This window comes from Montipora foliosa, chromosome 10 (assembly GCF_036669935.1).
Source record: "Montipora foliosa isolate CH-2021 chromosome 10, ASM3666993v2, whole genome shotgun sequence".
NCBI lineage: Eukaryota > Metazoa > Cnidaria > Anthozoa > Scleractinia > Acroporidae > Montipora > Montipora foliosa.
In genome coordinates, this window is record NC_090878.1 from 9,601,086 (window position 1) to 9,625,617 (window position 24,532).

Sequence of the window (24,532 nt, forward strand, 5' to 3'; positions counted from 1 at the left end):
AACGGGGACCATTTTCCCCGAAACTTCGTGTACGTATTAAAGACAACAACAGCTCACCACATGGTAAGTTTTATCGATTTTGATTACCATTTTCTAGCAAATTTTCAGACCTAAACTTCGCCTCATATGTTCTCTATATTTTAATACCTACGTGACGCACACAGTGAGCCTGGGTTACCTGTGTTCTAACCAGCAAAAGAATGCTCGGCGAGTTCTTGCGTGCAAGAAAGACGAAGGTTTTATGATATAGCATATATACCAGACATATGTATTGCAATCATGATTTGATGAAATCAGTTCTAACGATTGCAGAAACCAATAACAGTATATATGAACTCCAGGTTTGCATCCACGTGATAAGACGACCTTGTTGGTGTGCTGACAAAACATTATAAAATGGCCTCACAAGTTTTGCATAATAATAGAGTCAAATTCCCAAAAGACATTTTACTTCATTGTTCTGTACACCAATATCGCCACCGTGTCGTCAGATACAAACCATCAATATGAAAACACTGAATATACAACTTTGAAAGTACAAACGCTGCCTCTGCACTCTAATTTCGTGCTCATACTTTATTTCTTATCAAACTGGGTTGCATGAGAAAATTTCACATAAGACTCTCTTCTAACTTGTCTGATCCTCTGTTGGTTAAACGAAATTTATTATTCCTCCTCCATTCAAGACTCGACGTGCGCAAGAGGGTACCGAGTTCACACGTAGATTGTCTGCCATAATTCGTGTAATACCAGAATAACTGTGTCTTACTACAGTGAAAAGGGACATTATTTTCTTAGAGAACAACCTTCGTCCTTAAAAAACTCTAGGTACGAAGTGTCGTGGTTGTTGTTTTTTTACAATCAGGAGACCTGTTTTCTGCAGGTGAGTTTGTTTTGTTTCGCAAATGGCACAAAACTGAGACCAATGAGAACTGATGATGAACTGCGATTTTTTCGCTGTCTTCATTTGCAACTATATAGCAAACGAAGCCTGCGTTGTTCATAACTGCGATGCTCAGCCTCACTTAGAGGAAGCGTTAAGATACACTCTCAAATTTTGATGGAAAACTATTTACAATAAAAAACACACGATCAGACTGACTTTGTTAGCCAACTATGGTCAACGTGAGCATACACCGTTACAAATCGTTGCCGAATAAGAACCAGAAATCGGAAAGACGACGGCTAAAGCAACCACAACATAACTTTGGAAAAATTTCGCGGTCATTTCATCTCGTTCAGATTGTACAATCAGTGATCGATGAAAAGAAAAAGAAAGAAAGATTCAGGGTTGTGTCAAATAGAATGAATGCGTCAAAAGCCCGTGCCTCGAGAGGCAAAAAATGACGAAAAGTTTGTTTTTATTGAATCAGTACTTTTGGCAAGTTTAATAGTTGTACTTTCACGGAAAACAACGATTTTTGCCTTGTTCCCTCCATTTTTCTACTACATTTAGCTTTTTTATCCCTCGTAAAACCACTTGTCGTGTCATATATGACCTCTGTGAAAGAGCACTCGCCTCCCATTAATGTGGCCCGGGTTCACTTACCAAATCCGGCGTCATATGTGGGTTGAGTTTGTTGGTTCTCGACTGTTCTCCGAGAGGTTTTATTCCGGGTACTCCGGTTGTCCCCTCTCCTCAAAAACCAATATGATTTGATTTGACTACAGTATTATAAAGTTGTTTGCTTAACACTTCTCATAGTTTTCATTCTTCAAGTTTCACCCCTTATTTGCTCTTCATTTTCGCATTCTGTTATTTCTTGTTGTTCGTTTGTAAATATTGAGCTCTTTACATTTCATTCCTTTGTTTCAGATATAGTATACTTGAGGAATATTTATCCATGAACTTGAACTTGAAAATGCGTAGAACGGTAGAAACGTCGTTCTTCTTTTTTATCGCTTGTTTTTATAACTAAGTGTTTTACTAGGAACGTATTAATTAGAACATCTATGTATTGAATTGTTTTCATTTCCAATCAAATGGTGTTTATTCAAAAAAGGAATGATTATCCGGTTTTCTTGTAATATCGATACTTCGATGGTCCGATGGTCCAAGTATGCGGCCCATAGAAAAAGATAAGAACAATTGTTCTTCAAAATGAGCTCGCAAATCTTTCATTTTATCACCTTCATTAGTGGTATTATTTTAGCCCCTCCATTTTGTGCCGAAAAACTTTTAAAACACACCTCATGACAGACAAGAAAATTATAGTGAATTGATATTTCAGGAATAGACATTAAATAACCCTTTTCACAGGAAAAAAAACCACCACTTTTGTTCGGTGTCTCCCTCATGGATGCTCCCGCGAAACGTAGCGGCAAACTTAAGCTGTAGGTTGAATGATTTTATACTCCTCTTATTTTCTTTAGATTCATAAAGAGAGGAATGACCCCTTATTTCAATTGAATTGGAAAAGTAAAAAACAAGTAGGAATGACCCCTTATTTCAATTGATGAATTGGAAAAGTAAAAAACAAGTTTTAGTTAAATTTTGCTTATGTCCCGGTATGATTTGATGTTTTACTTTGATAAAATCACTTCGCGAATCCCAAAAATCATTGTCAAGTACAATGGAGATCAAAAATTATTCAACATCTGGTTCTGTCATGGCATCAATTTGTAACGATGTATCACACAGTATCAAATAAGGCAAAAGCAACGCCTCCCAAAACTTGCTCGTTTCGCTCATGGGATAACCTTTGTCTCATTTGACCTCTGGGTTGGAATACTCAAATTTTTTTGAATTTACGTTTTACTTTGTTGTGCTCCTATATAGATATAGATCAGGCAAGATTGAATATGTAAAGTTAGTGTAAATTATTTCATGAACATCGGCTGTGACATTCATTGTCTTTCCCAAGTTCACACTGAGCCGTAGCACTTCAGTTTACCAAGTGTATGGTAACCTTGGTTGTTACTTGCGCTGGTATCCCCAAACCTGAGTTGTTTGACTGGAAGGCGTGTCTTGTCATTGAGGAGACCGCTGTCTTCACGCCATACATAATCGTTTTTATCGCAGTTGCAACCGTAACTGGGGTTTGCACAAGAGTTGGTCATCCCGCATGCGCACTTACCATGAACAGATGCCCCGCCCCAGTACGTCATCTTCACAGAATCACGTGACACCCACCATCCCAATGGATTGTTGTTGTAAAGCAACCTTGAATCATGACATTCATACTTAATAAACTGTTCGCAATGTGAAGAGACTCTGGTGAGACTCGCTAGCTGAGAAAAACTTGCTCCTGTATAATGAATGTCACGTGAATAGCTACCTGGACGTCCATAACCTTTGACATAGGTTCTGCTTTCACTGTCGTGACTGATGACTGTCACGCCAACACCATTCTTGTCTGTCATGTCGCAGTACACTGTAAATGGTTCCAGACCTCCTGGAGCATCTGGATCAATGACGTAATTTCCGCTTAGGATGGTGACGTACTTCCGTATTACAGAGCAGGATGTCGCATCAACAGGAGTGTTGAGTTTCACGTTAGCTTCTATTGCTGTCCTAGTCAGTGAATTAGTTACTCTGCAGGTGTAAGTTCCTTGGTGAGATTTTTTAACATTTTGAAGAACCAGTGTTCCATTCAATAACACATTTGAATCAAGAGGAAGTGAACGCTTGGCATCCTTCGTCCAAGTAAACATGGTTTTCATGTCGCTCTCGGCCACACAGGGAAGATGGACGCTGTAACCAATCACTGGTGTTACGTCTTTTGGAGGACGGACTTTAAAACGCAGACGAGAAAATACTGTGAGTTGAGCCACTGCTGTCGTCGATCCTAGAATATTCACCGCTTTACAAATGTATGTACCTCTATCTTTCTTTGCCACATTGTATATTATTAAGTTTCCCTTCGTCACTTTTGTTTTCCCGACTGGCAAGTCACCAAATGCTTTGGACCAAGTGACTCTTGGCTGCGGCTGACCAGTAGCATTGCAGGGGATGGTGACATTTTGTTCGTCTTCCGCCAATATTTCGGTGGATGGCAAGAAAAGCCGAGGGACGACTGTCAAAAAGGGAACAATCAAGTTACTGGACTAATAATTTTGCTTGCTTGATGCAAATTTCGCATGCATTAAAAAGCAACTTTTGAAGTGCTTTATTTTTCTAGCATTGATTTTTACTCAAGATTTGAAATGAATTAGCACCTGAAAAAAAGTGACGAAAAATAAATGACCAAGGCAACTTACAGTGAACAGTCAGTTTAGCTGTAGCATTAGCGCTTCCCAACAAGTTTTCTGCTCTGCAGCTATAAACTCCTTGGTCTCGTGGTCTAACATCCCTCAGAATTAGAGCACCGCTGGCTTCAATCACGTGTCGTCCAGGCGGAAGTGATGAATTCAGCTTAGACCACGTGACTTTCGGTAATGGGTTTCCATTAGGTGTGCATTTCAAAATGACTGTTTGACTTTCATTGATCGTGGTTTCTGTTGGAGGCTGAAGCAGAGAAGGAGCCGAGATGGACTGGCCCGGTTCACCTTTAGCACCCTTTCGTCCTGGCGGGCCGGTTGGTCCCGCGGGACCAGTACTACCCGGAATTCCCATATCCCCTTTCATGCCTATCAATCCTTGAGGTCCAACTGGGCCGTGTTTACCAGGAGGTCCCTGTAGCCCGGGTCTCCCAGGGGGTCCTGGTCTACCCTGGATTCCCGGTCTTCCTCGTTTCCCACTATTTCCTTTTTGTCCTGATAGGCAGAGAGTTTCACCTTTGGCACAAATTTGGTTTTGCAGTGTTTGAAGCTCTTGTTTGATCAGCAGTTTTACATCAAAGGCTGATTGGTCCGATTTCAGTAGTGACTGTTCGGGTGAAGCTCGTGTTTGTCTGGACCAGGTGTGTTGATGACCTTATGAAGACATGAAATTGATATCAAGAATTTTCTTGAACAAATGCATTTATGGCTCAATTCAGGAACTACAGTGAATACTCGCCACCTTACTGGTTGCTACTGAGAATATTCCACAGGGAATTTTGACATGCCTGTCCTAGTAGGGCAAATGAGTATTAAAAGTTACATGATTCAAAGCTAAAAGCCACGATACATGATAATGTCAGCTTTTTTCTAAGCTACGGCTGACAGTAAACAGACTTTATGTTTGATTTATCTCCAGTGAATTTGAATGGCATAAACGGTGCAAATTTATAAATATTGAACTGCTTTCACAATTAAAACCAGGACTAAGTAACAGTGATACCTTTAAAAATCTCGTATGTATATCAAGAATCCTGGAATAACTGACCTTTTGTTTGCCTCCATTGATCTTTATCATCTCGCCATTCTCTGTAATTCTGGTGTACTTTTCGTAGGATTTTAGTCTCGAGCTGATCACAGGATGTTACTGAGTGTGATATCAGTCGATGCTGTTCTTGTATTCTGAGTTCCACATGAATCAGTGCGATGCAACACACAAGAGACAACAGCAAACCAGACGCAGAACACAAGCTGCCAAATCTGTTGGTCCGCTTCTCCTCTTGTTGATGTTTCATGGTTTTAGTATGGCTTTTTCAACACTTTTTGACTTTGGTGTTTTCTTGATAAGATAAACTCGCGGCTTACGAATCACGCGCTGATCCTTTTTTGAAAGAATTGCAGCAATGAACAAACGAAATGTTCGAAAATGTACTATGTCGAGAAATGAAACTCTATACCCAGTCTTGTTGATAAGTTGTATTTTAGATTTTGTAATACAGGAAGTATATCAATTTACGCAGGTCAGCCGGATTTTTATATTGTATGGAAGCACTTCGATGCAATAGTAAGGGATCACTTCGTCCAACACCTTTAATTCCTCAAGGTAATCTGGTTACCCCATTGGAAGCTGAAATCGTTTTACTGGAGTATAAACTGGATTGTAGGGAGCAGTGGTGTAGCAGCTCTCGTAACGTATAATATGATTGGCTTTATACCCAAGCTGAAAACAAAGCAGTAATTAGCAGCTCTCGTAACCTGCTATTGTTTGGTATTGTAATCAGCTGTAGGGAGGCGATGTTGCGATGTTGGGTGCAAAAAATGTTGCTCATCAAACGAAAAATGATGAATAAACTTAAAGGCACCAAGATGAGATGCAAGAGGCTACAAAGGCTCTCTCGTGTTGGCCATAAAATTAGTAAACAACACTTTTGGATTCTTTTGTAGCGCATTGCTGGGCTATTATGTCTAGATATTTAATTTCTTCTTAAACGGCGAGGGCATAAAAGTGGACTTTGGTCTGCCTTGCACTCGATCCTGGTCAGAGGCGAAGTAGGTATGGAATCACGGTAAAACTGAAAACTTTCATTCGTACTGAGATTTCACATGAAAAAAAACCCCGCGTAAAATTCGTGCGAAATACATAATCAACCAATCGGAAAAGCAAACGACTATAAAAATACATCGTTCGTCCAATCAGAGACACGAACAATAGTACTTAACAGTGGAGGGTAACAAGTGCGCGGCTTCAGTTTCTGCAAAAACGAACTGGAAGAGGAACTACATTTTGAAGTAAGAGCCCAGCCTCAGTCTCAGCAAAGCACTCTGAGTCTTGTGATGACATTTTGGCATTGCGGGTTATTTTTAAAAGCGATGCTTACAATCATTTTTTTGCTAGTTTTCGTTTTCCCTACTATTTTGGAGCCTGGAACAGGATAAAATTGTTGACAACAATAAAAGCAAGGTGACACACGCTAACCGGGTGAAATGGTTGCGCGCATGCGTGATGTGTTGGCCACACCGGGTTGGTGTTAGCGTGTGCCACCTTGCTTTTATTGTTGTCGTTAAAATTGTTGGGCGTTACATGTTGCGTCCGTTTGCACACCCTGTTGTATGTTGTGTGACGCTGGTCAAACTTAAGAGCCAACAATGTTGCACAGCTCTTCCAACTATAGGGATCTTATATTAAGCACGCGCGTTTTTGAGACGCGGTCGGCAACCAGAAGGGAACATTTCGCGTTCCAGGACAGTGGTGTCTCCAACATTTTTATACTAATCGTCTCTAATGGAGAAAAGATACTTGGCAATAGACCGAATGCATAAATGGCGGCCAAAAAATATTCTTTTGTTTATGCGCTAATTAGACTCAATAACCTCGTTTGCATGTACAAAATACAAAAGAAATGTTGTTGAGAGCGTGGCTAGTGAGTCTAATTAGCACGTAAACAAAAGAAGAATTTTTTGGCCGCCATTTATGCATTCGGTCTATGTAAATGTGGTTGCGTGAAAAGGGAAAACGGATCACTTCCGGTTCCCGTCCGCGTCTCAAAAACGCGCGCGTTTAATGGGGCCACGCACGCGCATTGCATATGGTCTCCATGGAGATAGCTACATCATGTTAAAAACAAGTATCCTTCCCATAATACACTGTACGTCCTAACAATGTTAGGAGTTGTTGCGTCTGTTGTAATATAGGTATCTTGTAATATTCCGTCGCGATTTGATTGTGATATCTGTCGTCATTAGGTGTTAATATGAATTTTAAATTTTCATAAGCATGGTAGTTTCTTGGCATATATGTAATTGATCGTAATTGTTAACTTCCTTGTTCGTTCCCTTATTTGCACATAACAAATTGATAACAAATAAGTAAACAAATGAACACAATTGCATTTGGTTGCTGCGGAGTCATCCGTTCATGTGACCTCTAAGAATCGCCTAGAACCGTTGTCGCCATTGTGTCTTATCTTTGGATAGCACGATCGAAAAAAAACAACAACAACGAATTCCATAATATCTGAAGAGGAAATGTTTAATGAGTTTGCAAATCGGATGCACCTCTCATTATGTCGCAAGTTAAATCAATCACTTGTCAACAAAAGGTCTTTATTTGAAGAAATAATATCGGCAGCTTGGATGAGTAACATTTTACCGTGTGTCAATTCGTCGATTTTCTAGCGGTAAAATGTGGGACATGACTAGAGACGACTTTTTTAAAGATGAAAACAGAGCCAATATGGATGTGAAGTATTCCGTGATACCAGACCGATTGTCATTGAGTTTAGACGTGACCATGTTCAAGATGGTGGTATGCGGAACTAAGGAAATACACTCGGCTTTCGTAACCAAAGAGACTTCAATCCCAGCCGAGATAAAATAAAAGAGCTGTCAGAAAACAGCCGATTAAGTTAACAAATATCGGTATCCAAATTAATGTAAAATGTTTATGCCTGAAGAAACCATTTCGAAAGCTTGGATGAAGTTAACTTTTTACTGCTTGTCAATTTAAGTTTATTTTTTTAAGATCAAAACAGAGTCAATATGGATGTGCAGTATTCCGTTATATCAGACCGATTGTCACTGGGTTTCCATACAGACGTGACCGTGTTTAAGAAGATGTTATGCGGAACTAGGGAAATACACTCGGCTTTCGCAAAAACAGAGTCTTCGAATTCATATTATAAAATACACCAGCAGAAAACAGCTGATTAAGTCAACAAATATTGATATCTAAATGTAGTTGAAACTGTTTATGCTGGGCTTAAGAACTTTATGAGGGGTTTTCCATTGTTTTTAACACATTAATTATCACCCCCTGATGAGAAATATTCTTTTACTTCTAATTTATTGCCATTGGGAAACAATTCGCACTCAGTGGGCACACTCGGTTTGCGTAGAACGCGTACATGTACACAGGCACGTGTTGTACATGTTTGTTTTTCTTAGTTTTTACGACTCGGTTGACAGTCGAGAGTTTAAAGTAGGCAAACAGAATGCTATAGAGTAGCACTGCAGCTGACCAGCAATGAACTGGTAGTTGTGATTCCAGTTGCATTTGCCATTGTGGACCAAAATTTCTTCCATTCCATGATCCAGTTTCATTTCTCACACATCGAGGCTAAGAGAAGTGTATTTGAAGATTCTAGCTGTTTCCTGCGAGTTATTCACTTAATAAGAACAATCATGGACTAAATAGCTTTGTTTCTTGACGCAAAGTGTAACGACTGGCATCGACTTGTTCGGCAGAACTGGACCGACCAGTAAACACAGGAATCTTTCCAAACTCTAGCAACTATGGATTCTAAAATTAATTGAATCTTTGATGAAGAGCACCGGCAGTAAGTGAGTCAAAGCAGCTATTCGGACAGGCGGAACGTTGTTAGAACGCTTGCATAGCAGGGTGTCACCTAAAGAAAGACTGGGGCACGCGTGAGGGATGGCTATCGGGGCCTGCTGATGCACTTTCGTAGCCAGAAACTCTTACTGTGCATTTTTAAATTGGGACAGTAGCTTAAAGCGATACTATGATGAGACCTCGAGCACGGGAAAGCACTAAAATAGCAAACATTTAAAGTAACATTCTCATTTCACCAATAAATTGAGAAAAGAAATCAACGGGCACAAATCAAGCCTGACGTCTAAGGCAATTAGCTATTTGTCAATCATCTGTGAATTTCTCAAAACAACACGATGTGTTCATAATTTTTCCTTCACTGTTATCCCACCGAATGGGTTTTTCCGAAAAGTCATCTGTCAGAGGCTGAGGATGATTCAAGGCAGTGAACAGTTGAAAAAGCAGTAGTCAAAAGAGTTTTAAGACCTTTTAAGTGTTCTTCAATCCTTATCATCATCAAATTTCAGTTTGCAGGCATCCGAGATTTCGCCGTCTTGTAGCCATTGCTTGCCTTTTTAGGCCTGTGTTGAGATTTCTGCTTCCTTCAGATGATCTGGCCTGGTTAGAACCATGCCAAGCTTTCCAGTGTCAGAAGTGCTTCACCTCTCCTTTAGCACACCGCCATCCATTTCTTCAATACTGAGTATTTTTATCTCCATAAGCATTTTTATCAGCGGCATTTTGCACCCTTAACATTGATCCAAACAAGTCCTCAGCGCGGCGTTATCTATCTTCATTGATCTATAGTAGAAAATCCTATAGCATGACCAAAGCGGAAATGAAGACTTAAACAATTCTTTACTTTTCCTTTCCAGAGAAACTACCTTTTTTGAACACAATTTGCACTGATAGGTTCTTTGATGTTAAACGACAACCAGTTAAAGTTCTGTTGTACACAGCGATGTAGTCAGCATTCCATCCGATGGGTCAACATCAGCTTCTTTTCCTTCTTTGTCCACAGATTCTCGTCCGCCGTATGACTTTCTCCTTAGTCGCTTTTCATACTCAGGTACGACCAAAAGTCCCTCGATGTTCAAGCTTAGCAATGAGCTCGTTCGCCGCGAGATGAGCGAAGGTCTTCCATCCGTCTTCCCGATATGGATTTGGTCTTCTTTGGCGCTCAGTCGTTTAGGATTTGTCTTGTTTCCTTCAATTGTGTTTTCCTTTTCCTTTGGTTGGTCTTTTGCATCGATAAATGTAAAGGCAATGGTTACTTTACTGCTCGGGTGTATGACAGTGCCGTTCATTACTAATTTCGCTTGATATCTTGAAAAGCGGATCAGTATGAATATGCAAAACTGTTAAGCTTCCCAGTTCTGTGCAAGACAGGTTGTGATGCCAGCCTATTCGAGCGGTCCACACAATCAAAGTCGAACGATTTTTGCAGTTTTTACTGTGTCCGCTGATGTGGTAACAATTGCGTGCGGTTTTGAATGGAGTTAGTGAAGCCGCAAGGAGCTGAGCTTCTTGATAAATGAAAAGCAATTATATGCATTAAGGCACAGTTTCACCGCCTCTTTTATATTAATCAAGAGCAGCGAACCGTCCACTTCTTTCAATTTCAAGTGATAATCGTTAATAAATGTCGTCTGTGCCAAAAGCAGTGTGATGTTTTCATTGATAACCTTTTTTATGTAAATATTTTGAAAAAAAATTCAGTTTTCTGAGAGGCAGTCTTAGTGTGGTACAAAATGACGTATCTCGAGTGAACAATTTTTTTTTCAGAAGCACTCGAGTGGCATAAATGCAGTCATCACTTTCAGGCACGTTTCGCTTGAAACAATTCAGCCTCGTGCAGTTATATGGATTTTATTATTAGGATTCATTAATTTTAATCAGGGTAATTAAAGTTGATTTTGAGATAATGTTTTGTCTGTAGCCGAAGTTAAGAAAACATTCCTTGCGTTTGTATAAATACAGAATTTCTTAGTGAAGTTGAAACAAAATGATCACGGAAACGAAGATAAAACGGTTACTTTGCATTAAGTTCCAGACTCTTTTCCAAGCGTACTCAAAATGTATTTTCCTTGTTGTGTTTAATTCAAAGCACAATGAAATCTGTGTTCTTTCTTTATTTTTTGTCTAAGCTGGTCGAGAAGACACCCCCTTAACAATTATTTTCACTCCTAATGCAGTGCATTTGGAAGGAAAACAATTAAAGTTAAACTTAACAAATCATTAACGCATTTCGCCTCGAAAATAGTGGATAACATTATTAATCAAATGGGGTTGCTATGGCAGCATCATTTTCTTTTTCAGTTGAGCCTCAAAGTGTTACTCCTATGCTTTTCTCACGCGCAATACATTCCACTCTGTGTACTCAAAACTTGCACATTTGTCTTACGAATGTAACACTCTGACTGCTTCGAAAATTATATTGAACGCTGAAGACACTTTTTACAACAAAGTGTTGAATAAAATTTTGTTTTGTGTAAAGAAGGGGTTGTTCTTTCTACTTCCCATTCACAAGCGTTTTCATTGCTTACATTGGGTGCCCTTACTTGTGAGCGCAAAAGATATCGGAAACCCGTTTTGTTCAGACGTGATTCACACAAAGTTGAATGTTTATAATTCAAGTGAACATACGATCACAGTGGCTCGAAAATGATATTCTTCTAATCATTCTCGTCTATCTCCTATAAGTATTTCAGACTCCAAACAACGAACTGAATGAACTTACGATGTAAAAAAAGAATCCCAGAGAAGTATCTGAAACGACGAGAAGGAGGGACCCAAGGCATTTTTCGGGTCAGTACGCAGCTATTACAACGGCTCTCGGGATTGGCTCAGAAAACAATGGACCAAAACAAACCACCAATCAACGACGGACCCTAACCTAAATACAATATTGCTGCGCGCGAAAGGGATCCAATGAAATTAGAGGTTGTAAAGAGCTGCTTTCTCCATTTTTTGGGATACATTCTTCGCTTTTTTTACGATGAACTCATCATCGTCATTATCATTATTATTTATTATAAAGTATACAAAAAGTTTGAAGTACAGTTGCCACAAGAAAGTAGTAGAGCAATAAGATAAATACAGCAGGATTTCCAAAACAAACTAACACGAAAAGAAAATAATAACAACATTAAGTTGAGCTGAATTAATTAAACTACAGGAACAAGGCATTTACTAGAACAAAAACTTATTGTAGTGTTCATTAGGTTCCATAAATTCGGAACTTATTTTAAGAATGGATTTTAAGAGAAAATCATCTTCTTTGTTTAGTGATCCAAGTTAAATTTGGTGGAGTTTTCTATTGAGACATTCTATGTAGAGAGCGCAAGTTTACTGGAAGAGAATTCCATAACTTGTGGCCAACTCTAATAAACGTAGAAAGGTGTTGAGCCTGGATTTAAACTGCGGTTGTCATCTTGGCGACAAGCCACGTCAACGACAACCAGCGACGGTACACACAACAGCAATCTTCCTCTTCCTTGGAATAATCGCATCCAAACGTGTACCACGTTCTGTCATATATAGCACTACCCACATGTACGCAATGCGTACCTATATTTAAGTGCAGCCTTTATCTATGATGCTCGATAAAATCCTCGTTAGAAGCACGCCCTGGCTGTCTCTGATACATAGTTTATCGTATTGTTTATGCCAAATTGCAGTACGAGGGTGAAAAGAATATACTTCTCAAGGTCACTTTTCTGAAAAAAAATGTAAAATCAGTTTAAAAGTAGTTTTTGTATATCGGGAAATTCGCATGCGCAAACATCGTGTTGCGCGCGCAATTACTTACCATATGGAGAAGAAGATGACTTCATTGTGTGATATATATTGGAAAACTGATATCTTACTACAAGTCCGATGGAGAAACATCCTGTCACGTATGGTCTATGGGTAGATACTTCTTTCCCGCACCGCGTGTCAAAGTAAGACTGAAATCTGATACCTAATTTCGAGCACTTGGTGTAGGTGTCACAGCGGACTTGGACTCCCGGGTCCAGGGGCCCGTTTCTCGAAAGTTCCGAAACTTTACGGGCCATTTTCGGGTGTCAAAATTCCCTTTGTAACTCAAGAATGGATAGGATTTAAGTCGTCAAACTTCACAGTCATGTTTCTTTTTGTTGCCTTGAAAACATGTAAAAAGATCGGCTTTCCAAAACAAGCGGTTGGCAGTTTTACAAATGGCTTTTCGGCCCCGAAAAGTTATCGGGACTTTTGAGAAACGGGCCCCAGATCCGCTAGCAGATATGGACCCCTTTCGCGGATTTGGACTCCCCTGAAAATAAGCGTTCTTTTGATTAAGGTAATAAAATTCCTTTGTAAATTGTTTTCAAGTAGTTGTAAAAAAAACTTTACTGAAACTCAAGTCTAACTTTGCTCAGCTTCTACTTATATATCGAACATTAATACGAGAATTCATGACTGGAAAAGTTTAATTGTCCTTGTAATCAAGTAAACTTCTGACCATTGGTTTTCCAACAAAGTGGTGTTACTTCAAAAGTGGCTCCTCCTTTGTGAAAGCGCCCCTATTCAAACTATCAAATGGAAGGAAGAAAGAAACAAAAAAGAAACAAAACCTTACGAAATGGCCACAGCTTAAGCCTGACTTTTCTTTTTCTCCTTATTAGAAAATCAACACCTCAATTCAACAAGTTCTTAGTGCGTGATTTTTAAATCAGGCTTAAAATCTTCTGTCAGAAAGGAGTTCAAATTTAAACAAGCTTTGTTGAATAATTAAGTAATCTAAGTCTTTTTCTCAAAGATTTATGCTTTATGGCATCGGTCAGAATCGTACTCTGCCTCGATAAACAGTTGAATAAACTGTAGCGGGGGGTCCAAATCTGCGAAGGGGACTAAATTAGGCGTGGGTCCAAGTCTAAGGAGGTTCAAATTCGCTCGGACACCGGTTCAAGGGATCCGCTGGTCGAAATACCACGACTATGCGTTTTCAAACACAGTAACTTTCGTTACCCACAATTTACTAGAAACCCAATGTTTATAGTCACAGTCTTAGAATGAAGGTGCTTTCTAAATTCATAGCAGTGTTTCTGGATGTCTGCCTCGACTATTTCAACATCTGAGCTGCCCTTTTCGAAATTCGGTATACCCTTTCGGACTCGATCTACCATTTTGGATAACGATTGACAACGACTGATAACGACACGCAGCATGTCGACGAGGAACGTACGACTGTCGGAAAGGGCAGGTTGAGAGCCGGAAAAGGTCGATCGCCTGCGAACAGGACTAATCGACCTTCCGTTTGCAATGCTGATTGGACATGCCAATAAAATAACTGACCGTTTATTGTCTCTTTGGTAGGCAAAGCTAAATTACAGAGGTTATTTACATCATTAAAAAAATTAATAAAAGTTATTACATATAGGATATATGAAAAGAAAAAAATTCCAAAAGGATAAATATTATATTTAGAATCTAACTTAAAAATAGGTCCATCCGCTTTGTATTGGTAGATTGTTTGTTCCCAGATATTATCCTTGTTGTCGTGCTCCCTGACCTTAGCTGGTAGGAATGAGTAGGTTCTTGTACTCTTGGGAGAAGGAAGCTAATAGGGCTGAACTGAATCCTTTGCTAGTAGGTTTGGCATAGTGTGACCCTTCTTCCCTTTAGAGTGGTCAGGCCAGCAAGTATTAGAGCATCCGGGTACGTAGAGTCTGGAAAGATTGTTGGTAGAGCCCTCTCCTGCATTTTCTCGATCCTTTTAGGGAGTACGTCAGGTGCGTTTTGCCAAGCAGGCACTCTGTATTGTACAATTGGCCTGATTATTGTTGTGTATACTCTTACTGGTTGACTCTGTTTGGCACCATTCTTCTTCAGAATTCTGATTGAAAACACCCTTTCGACTTCTTTCTTCGTCATGTAGTCATTTGTAAATTAGAACTTAAAAATTGACTTTGGACCTGTCCTTTTTGACATTTCCGCCGATTTTGCGAATTCGAATTTCCTTTGCGTGTAAATTCGTTCTGCACTTCTTTCCCTGTTGTTAATGCGAACCACTATTTAGAAAACTTGAACTTTCCTTTTCAGCATTTGAATGAACGTTTTCGACTTTCAAAAGGCCTTGTTTGCGAACTTCCAAACTTCCTTCTCAAAGGCCCAACTGACCAAGTAGAAATCCTTTGTTAACTCAAACGTTTTGCTCACTGAGCACTGACTACCTTGTCAAGTTCAGCTCGGCCCAGTTCAGTTCACTTTATGTCAAGTTCAATGCCGTAACAATACCACCCGCGACTTATTGGGTTCCCATTTGGTGTCTAAATCGTATTGCTTTGTCAAGTTGCAGAAAAGCCTCCGATGTGGCAAAAATGGAGTTTAGATCGAAAATAATAATTTAATGATGGGTTACAGTGCAGGTAGATCAGACGTTACCCACGAATGTCACAGTAACTGAGAAAATCTGGTGTACCTGTGGAGAAAATGATTGGTGAACCTGTGGTTTTACAACATGGCTCCAGCACTGGCTCCGTGCATAGTTTTTCTTTCTCTCAGTTTTTCATGGCGAAATCTTCATTTCCCGCTGTTTTTCAATCAACCTTTGTAGAAGGAAGAATGTCTTTTAAGTGTCTCGCGGTGCTGTCTTACAATTGGATCAAAGTATATTGTAGAAATTTGCGCAGGTTTGGAAAACGTGATATAGTTTATACCTGCCTTATTCGAAAACAAATAAATGCATAGTCGCGGTCTATGAGAATGAACTGCAACGATTACCCGACTGATGATGATGCTACAGAAGATGAAGAGGAGAAAATTTCTGCAGAGGTTGCGTGTGTGGGTCAATTAACATGGTAAGCTTTGTGCAGAGTACGTTGTGATGTTATCACTAATTCTTATTAATGGCCAAATTTAATTGTATTAAAAAATACACCAACAATAATAATTTTTTTTTTCAATATTTATACTTAATTATCCGTTAATTATTGTGCATACGAATTTGGTGCTGAAACAAATTCATAGATGCCAAGTTGTAGGCCAGGGAGAGGCTCGCTGAAGATTTAATGGAGCGCCTAATCCGAGCGAGCGCCAAAGGCGCGAACTTTTCTTGAGGGTCAGGGGGCATTCCCCCCCCCACCACCAGGAAAAATTTATCTGAGTTCTCCTAGATCACTTTTCCTGCATTCTGAGGTAATTTAATGACACATTTTACCAAGTCACTTCGGGTAAATAGACACGAGCAGTGAGAAGAAAAGGGCTCTGGGGTCTAGAATTTCTTGATTTCTCGTCAATTTGCTGCTGATTTCTTGTTGATTTCACAATTTCTTAGATCATGAACAGTTTTACATTTGTGGAACAATAATTTTGTATGATATATGTATTACAAAATTTGTTAACCCAAGCTCAGCTGGAGATTTTGCTTGCTCGGCTGCAGAGCTGTAGATTGAGTCTGAAAGCTGGAGTCTCCAGCCGAAAGCTGGAGACTTGGCATAGATGCAAATTATAAGACACTTTGTTCTCCAATTAAGGGAATGGGTTTGATACTGGGTTGATGTAACAAATTAATTTTCATTGCTGTTTTTGACTAATTGTCTCGATGCGAAGCAGTCTGTGACGTCAACCCGGAAGCCATCCCCCTTCGCTGCTCAGTGTCCCATCTTTTAAAGCCAATTAAAAAGTGAAATTTCGATCAAAAGGTTCCAAAAACACCACAATGTATCTGGGACCATTTCAGAGAATAAAGAAAGTAGGAAAGTGTTTTGAGGTGATAGGCACTTTAATGTCAGGCCAGGCCTGGGTTGCTTGGAGCTTGGTTTGTGCTGACCATTGCTGATTACCATGACAACCTATAGGTTTCGAGACCAATAAACATTGGTTAGTGCTAATCATGCTTTGAACAATGAAGCTCTGGTTGTTTAGTGTTTCATTAAGTGTGGTCCATCTTTTTCCATCCTACTGTTAGCAGCGGGTCTAAAACACAGGTCACATTCGACAGGTCACTGGTTGCAAGTCATTGTTTTACCTTTTTGAAAGTAACCAAACCCTCAATTTGGCTAACCGTAGGCCCTAAGGTTGGTTTTTAGATTTGGATTTCAAAACCACTGTATGTTCACTAAACACTAAGTGACCCAAGTTTTAAGCCAATGATTTCACACTAGCACTTTAATTTAGCTTGAATTTCCTTAATCTAACCCTAAACCTTTTTTAGGTTTAATTTAGGCCTGATATTGTTAATTTGTGTGTAATAACACTGGTTTAGTTTGCTGTACATACCTGGCTGGTATATGCCTTGCTGCCCTGCACTTGCTGTACATACCAATGAAACAAAAGCTGTCAAATTTCTTTGTAAACCAGTCAAGCACAAAAAGTGATGTGTTGTCCTTTAAATGCTTCATTACCTTCACAGATATGTGTTTTGGTATCTTAGGTGCTGGGTTCAGGAAATTTAAATCCAGACACTTTCATTAAATTTTGAAATGCATGACCCCACAAAGGGGAAAGTCAAATTCTCTACTCCTAGTCCCTGTTCCCAGAATGATCATTAAATGGTAGTGGAACTAGGATTTTACCTCAGATGACAAATGTACATATTGTCATGATATTGTTGATATTGTTTGGAATCATTGCCACTCGTCAGATGTATTAATTAGTTTGTATTTAATTTTTCGAAGATACATGTAGGAGTCTCCAATTAGTTTCTTGTAACCTTGAACGCAAGACATGTTAACTTAATAAAGTTATTATTATTATTATTATTACTATTATTATTGTTATTATTATTATTATTGTTATTATTATTATTTAATACTTAAAATATACACAGACCTCCAAATTTCTTTTTGTTGAAATGCTTGGAATGGAAAAAAAGGAGAAATTATTTTAATCTTATCTTTGTCTACATGTAATTGATTCCAGGTATTCATCAGAAAATTGTGAGATGGACTCTTTGGTTCCTGGAGATGAGTCATCTTTGAAAGGTAGACTATTTACATGTATTTTATGTAAAAGTCTTATTGAGGATGTATTATTTTAAGGACTACAATACTCGTCAAAAATCTTGAAACACTTGTGTCTGTTTCCCCTTCCGTAATGTTGATTTGGGCATTACAGTGGTCTCAGTACTTCAAAACACGCTTGGTTCAACATTGGGGAGGGAGAAGGCACATTTTGGGGGGGGGGGGACAGTGTGAAGTAGAAATGTCAGGATTTTTCCAGAAAATTCGAGAGAGACGGTGTCTGTTTCAACGATTTGTGACGATTATTGTAGATGCAGAACCTATGAGCCTCATTCCAGACCCCAACTTTGGGAGCACTTCAAGTTTTTCTTTAAATGTTCTTTTGTTTTTATTCAAATAAACCCTTGATGCCTTGTTCTTAAAGTTTAAAATTCAAAAGAATATTTTATCTTGAACGAGGCAACAAGGGCCAATTTGCATCTGCGTAAATCAGCGGCCATTTTGGAATAAGGTGTATAGCGAGTGTGCATATATCTGTTATTAAGTTATTAATCTGTCTATTTATTAATTAAAAAAAAAAACGAACAAACAAACAATCCAAGAAAAACTGAACAAAAAACCAACAATCATATTTGTGTGTTTTCAGACCAGCACATGTTGAAAGAGAATGGCATACCGGAATCAACAAAGAGAAGAAAAGGTTTCATTAAAGATTTTGCTTTTTAGTATCTTTGTTGGCTAATATTATTTTAAATGCTTGTTTTTGGATATGTATACAATAAGCCACCATATGAAATTTCCTTTCATAATATTACAATAGTTGTTTTTGCAATTAATTTTAATTGTTTCCTTATTTTGAATTTTCCCTCTGTGGTTGACTTCTACAAATTTTTCTTTTTTAGTTGTGTTCCAAGGAAATCAAATGTTAGGATCTCTCATAAATTACTGATCCTTTGCTGAAAATGTTTTATTAACATGATTACCATTATTGTTAATTATTTTTATTGATTTACATCATCTTCATCATCATCATTGTTTCAACGTTAAAATTGAACCGCTTTAATCCTCTTAAAGGTTGCTTTGTTTTTATGACAGGAAAATTAAATGTCTCAACTTTGCATACAAGAACACTCTTTGGTGGTGGAAAATTGACAGACAAAACCAAAAAGTGTACAGCCATAGCTCCTGCATTTGAGGAAAAGAACAATGGACTAAGACAACTAAAAGCTACTGAACCACAAGCCATACCTCAGACCAAATCACGTCATGCGAATGTTGAATTTATTTGTCAGGAGGAGAACAATGAAGAAGAGTTACCTGATGACATGTTTGCAGATGGTAAGGATCTGGTGACTTAAACCTTTCTTAATCCATAACTGCTGGTTTAGACAGCAGATTTATTTACATGGCGCCAATTCAACTATACAGTTTTCAAATGTGCCTCACATATACATGTATAAGCTTTATAGTGAAGTGAAGTGAAGTCAATTTATTTAACGTCGGTAGTTCCTTCAGTTACGAAACTGGTATCAATGGAAGCTGACGGTGCTCCTTTTACCCCCCTCCCTCTGTCAGTGCTCCGTTTCAAGGATATTTAAGGCTACAGCTACACGGATTAGAGGAAAGTGGAAACGGACAGCACAGTGAGGCCTGTTGAAAAGACTACAGCGATGAGGGGTGCAGGGATGACACAGTAGTGAGAGCATTCACCTCCCACCAGTGTTGCCTGGGTTTGATTCCCAAATTCGGCATCATACATGGGCTGAGTTTGTTGGTTCTCTACTCTTCACTGAGAGGTTTTTTTCTGGGTACTCCGGTTTTCCACTTTCCTCAAAAACCAAAGTTGATTTGATTTCAATTTACAGTTTCTGCAATTAGTGCTCCAGCACTTGAAGACTAGACACTTAACCCACTGACACCTGGGAGTGAGACTTGACAGCCGATTTTACTCATCAACTGAGGGTGTCCTAGGGCGTTTGAGGTGTCAGTGGGTCAAGCAGGCAAAAACTATAAAATTATCTCCTCCATTAAATAAAGTTCCTGTCCTTTCATTTTTGGTGTAAATTAACAGTATGGGTGGAACAACAGCCCTTGCTCCATGATCTGCAAACAATCAGCTAGGAAGGTGCTCTATATGGCTTGGGCAAGTCAGAGAAGGGGTGAATAAAGCTGCAATGCAATGAGTCCCTTTTTGTGGCACAAAAGGTGTACAACTGCTTGTTCATTGATGACCAATCAACAACTTTGGAAGCTTGTGCCTGCTCAAAGGCAATTAAGCCAGTTCAATTTTGATTTTCCTTTGTTTCAGAGTATGATAATGAGTATTAGACAAAGAAAAATCAAAATTGAACTGGTTTGAAAAATTTAAGACTGAAACAATGTGACCCATAGCGTATAATGAACTAGTAAAAGAAAAGTTTGGACATTACTAAACCGGGAAACACTGAAACAGCGAAATAAAACGCCAAAACACCGTGTATGACTCCACCATACATTGAATACTAACCAACAGAGGTTGGATTTTGAGACTGCCAGTAAAATTATATGGTTTTAGATCTAATTAGGCCTAAAATGTTATTGCTCCTAATCTAAATCTTAATCATAATCCTAATCCTAGGGTGTGTTCGATTGACCGTATTCCAGAATAGGAATACATGGAATATAAGTTAGAAATCCTTTGTTAATTTTTATGAAGATTCGTGTTAAAAATTTCAAACATCGGCTAAAATGCTATTTTAAACCTTTTTTTATTATCCTTGCTGCTTCGAAACACACCATACATACCGTTTTAATCATCACTCCACGTATTCTTATTCCGGGATAGGGTCAATCAAATGCGCCCTTAATCTCAATTAATTAGGAACAATAATGTCTTAGGCCTACACTGTAATTTGGCCTAAAACGATGTTTAATCTCAAAATCCAACCTTTGTTGGTTAGTATTCAATGTATGGTGGGGTCTTACATGGTGTTTGGTACTTTTGTTTCGCAGTTTTGGTGTTTCGCTGTTTCGTGGTTTAGTGATGCCTGAAAAATTGTAAAGCCTGTCACTGAAATATTTCAATCTAATTGTGAAATGTGACACACTCATGGGTTCCTGAAACTCTACATAGTGTTACATTAATCAGCTTATTTGACATAAATGAACTTTTGGGATTCATTTTTAATCAAATGTATTTTCAGGTTTTGAGGATCAAGACATGGAAAGACCTTCTTTCACACAGGCAGTGCAGTACCCCTCAGTCCCTTTAGTTGTTTCAGATCCTGGGGTACAGCCAGTGATTAAAGTGAGTATTTTTGTACAATGTATTATGTGTTTTATGGGTATTTCATTCGACTTCTATTTCCAAACTGCCGTTACTCAGTGTTATCTTTGTATCTGCATTAGGTTCCTGCCACGATAAACCGCTACTTGCGGGATTACCAACGAGATGGTGTGTGTTTTCTCTTTAAACACTTCAAAGAAAATACTGGTGCGATCCTTGGAGATGATATGGGTTTGGGAAAGACAATTCAGGTGAGCGATATCCTATTAATCCTCTATGTAGAATGACCGCGCGTTCCAGTGGCTCAGTTGGTTGGGCACAGGGCTGTCACGTGGGAGGTCGTGAGTTCAACTCCAGCCGGACCAACACTCGGGGTCTTTAAATAACTGACGAGAAAGTGCTGCCTGGTTAACGACATCTGTGAATGGTTAGACTTTCAAGTCTTCTCGGATAAGGACTATAAGCCGAAGGTCCCGTCTCATAACCCTTGGGTATAAATCCTGTGGGACATTAAAGAACCCACACATTATTCAAGAAGAGTAGGGCATGGAGTTCCGAGTGTTGTGGTCTGATCTATGAATATAGGGGTTAGGTGTCAATTGGGACGAAAGTTCTGTTCCTCTCCCCTGCCACTCCATGAATTGTGGCGAACAAATTAAAATTAAGTTAAATTAAAATGAGTTTAGGAGAGTTATGTGATGCAGTCACCTCATTACCATTGATGCTGTTGGTAATATTGTTTGTTGCTTGTGATATCACCTTTGATTTAAAAATCCCAGTGGTGACTCTAATCTAGAAACCAAAGAGTTGACTTTAAGGACTTAATTTTTGCTTATGAAAAGCGGCAAGTTGACTAGCTGAATTACAATGTACTTGACAGTATGGTTTCACATTACCAGTGTCATCACAACCAACTTTCTACCCGGTAATTGACACAAGAGCAACTCTCTCCTTTGGTAAGATAATTGGTTTCCAGGTGGCCTTTAACTTTGTATGTATATCTAACTGGTGCAAACACTAACTGTTGGTTAAAACCTTTTGTGATACTTTTCTGCATTTCTCAAGTCTCCTTAATTAAGGGCATTAATTATTTTTTAAGGTCCTGCTGTACAATCATTTATTTATTTCTTTGATCATGAGCGGGTGGTATCCTGAGAATCCTGCAATCTGATTGGTTCGGGGAGCGGGCAGTATTTTCCTATCTCCTGACCACAGTTATGGTAATCAACTACGCTAAGCGCAGAGTTAAGTTGCGAATTGAAAGAGCGAAGTTTCAATTTGTCATAATTGTTTTTTGCAATAGAGCAGTGTTATTGTTCAAGTTTCTCATAAAAAACACAATGGATTCTGACAAAAGCTATCACAGTGAAAGCGAATTTTATTACCCAACAATGTGTAGAATAAAAACATGACTTTTCCAGTTTTTCTTAATAGCTTCTCCTACCTTCTAAAAATAGAATTTAGAAATAAATTAAAATGTTATTCACCGGCCTTGGTTGGTCCGTATTGGGAAAAACTGTGCTCTCTGTCCCAAGTACAGTTTTTCCCAATATGGACCTCCCGGCCGGTGAATAACATATATCTACATGAATGAGTAAAAGCTTTTTTTTAAAAACTATAAGTTTATTATTTGCATATTCATTATTGTTATTATGGTAAAGGTAAAGTCTCTGTTATGAGCCTAGGAAGGCCCATCAGGCCGGCACTTATCTCCGGTTTCCGTAGCATGAAGCGACTAGGAGTATTTATACTTCCCCCTGGATGGGATGCTAGTCCATCGCAGGGTTATCCCCAGCATTACGCCGGTACCCATTTATACACCTGGGTAGAGAGAGGCACCGTGAGAGTAAAGTGTCTTGCCCAAGAACACAACACGATGTCCACGGCCAGGCCCCGAACCCGGACCACTCGATCCGGAGTCGAGCGCACTATAACCATGAGGCCACCACGCCTCCCACAAACCTTTTATTGATGGTTTTTCACTGGGCCCTCCCCTCCCCTGAAAAAATACACAGGGGACATTGTGATGTGAAATTCATCCTATTTGTGTGACTCATAGAGAAGAATATCTCACTACAAGCCTGAGTGAATTTCTTTCACTTTTTAGGTAATTTCTTTCATTGCTGCTGTTTTGGGAAAAACTGGGACAAAGGCTGACATATTCTGCAAATTTATGAATGCAAGAAAAATAGAAAAACAGGTATGATTGCTAGTAAAATAAATTAAATATAAAAGAACTACTGTTATAGTAACAGCTTGTGCTGTGCAAAGTAGGAGCTTTTTGAAACATCCCTTGCTATTTAAGACACATGTGCATCATTGATTTTGATGGCTTGACATTTAATAAATTCCCAGATATGTGTAATATAATAATCATCATGATGTTAAATTGAAGTCTCATGTTTATCTCAGCTGATCAAGGTCTCTATGAATTCAGAAGATCATTAAAGAAATGAAATGATGGGTTTTTTTTGTTGAGAGGAGGAAACCTGAGAACATGGGAAACCTCTTGGAGCAGAGTTGAGAATCAACAAACTGCGACAACCCATGTGTCATGGAGTCTGGGAATTGATCCTGGATCACATTGGTGGAAGTCGAGTGCTCTCACCACTGCGCCAACCTATAACAATATGCCCTACGCGACAGCACAAACATTGTAATTCTATCTCCAAAGATTGCAACTTGATCTTAAAAAACAATCACACATGTAAGTTCCACGTATTGATCATGCAGTTATCAATCGCGTCCAATTAACCTTGGTAAAACTCCACTCTTGCAGAACTCCTATTGTCTGGATCTTCTTATTACACAACCCTGCTCCCAAGAGTAAACATTAACCCATTGAGGTCTCCTGGGGTTTCCCCATTGACGAGTAAAATCGTCTGGTGTTAGACAGAGTAAAAATAATTCATTTCTTTAATGATCAGCTTCAGGGGTGAAAGGGTTTTAATAACAGTTGCATTGACACCAAGGACACTTTCCATTTGACAGAACTGACTGGCCAGACCAGGCATTTGGAAGGACTAAGTCTACTAAACGCCTTCAAATTAACATGCTTTGAGGATGATAATTATTATATACTGGTACTCCTCCAGAAGAATGCGAGGGATATATATCTTGTATCACATCACAATGAAGTCAAAACATTGTTATAATATTTAATTTCCAAATTTTAAATGGGAGAGTTGATCGACTGGTAATTATAATAGTTTTTTATACAATAATAATAATAATAATAATAATAATAATAATAATAATAATAATAATAATAATAATAATAAAAAAGTGCGCCGCGATCCACATCAAGGGAGG

The 24,532-nt window shown here is 38.9% G+C and overlaps 2 protein-coding genes across 3 annotated transcripts in view; one reads left to right on the plus strand and one right to left on the minus strand.

Moving 5' to 3' along the window:
- Positions 1-548: 548 nt before the first annotated feature.
- Positions 549-5,654, minus strand: LOC137974009 (uncharacterized). The gene is made up of 3 exons (XM_068820927.1): positions 5,249-5,654; positions 4,201-4,854; positions 549-4,016 (listed from the first exon to the last, which is right to left on the minus strand). The coding sequence occupies exons 1-3, from the start codon at positions 5,493-5,495 to the stop codon at positions 2,866-2,868; spliced, it is 2,052 nt and encodes a 683-aa protein (XP_068677028.1). The 5' UTR covers positions 5,496-5,654; the 3' UTR covers positions 549-2,865.
- Positions 5,655-15,522: 9,868 nt separating this feature from the next.
- LOC137974004 (DNA excision repair protein ERCC-6-like 2) overlaps positions 15,523-24,532 on the plus strand; it is a 59,259-nt gene continuing 50,249 nt past the window's right edge. For both annotated transcript variants that reach the window (XR_011117367.1, XM_068820919.1), the window contains exons 1-7: positions 15,523-15,852; positions 17,915-17,976; positions 18,602-18,655; positions 19,051-19,293; positions 21,138-21,241; positions 21,343-21,471; positions 23,328-23,420. Coding sequence is in view for 1 of the 2 variants with exons in the window: in XM_068820919.1 (XP_068677020.1) it covers positions 15,752-15,852; positions 17,915-17,976; positions 18,602-18,655; positions 19,051-19,293; positions 21,138-21,241; positions 21,343-21,471; positions 23,328-23,420 (786 nt within the window). In the remaining variant the exon portion in view is untranslated. The remainder of the gene's footprint in view (positions 15,853-17,914; positions 17,977-18,601; positions 18,656-19,050; positions 19,294-21,137; positions 21,242-21,342; positions 21,472-23,327; positions 23,421-24,532) is intronic.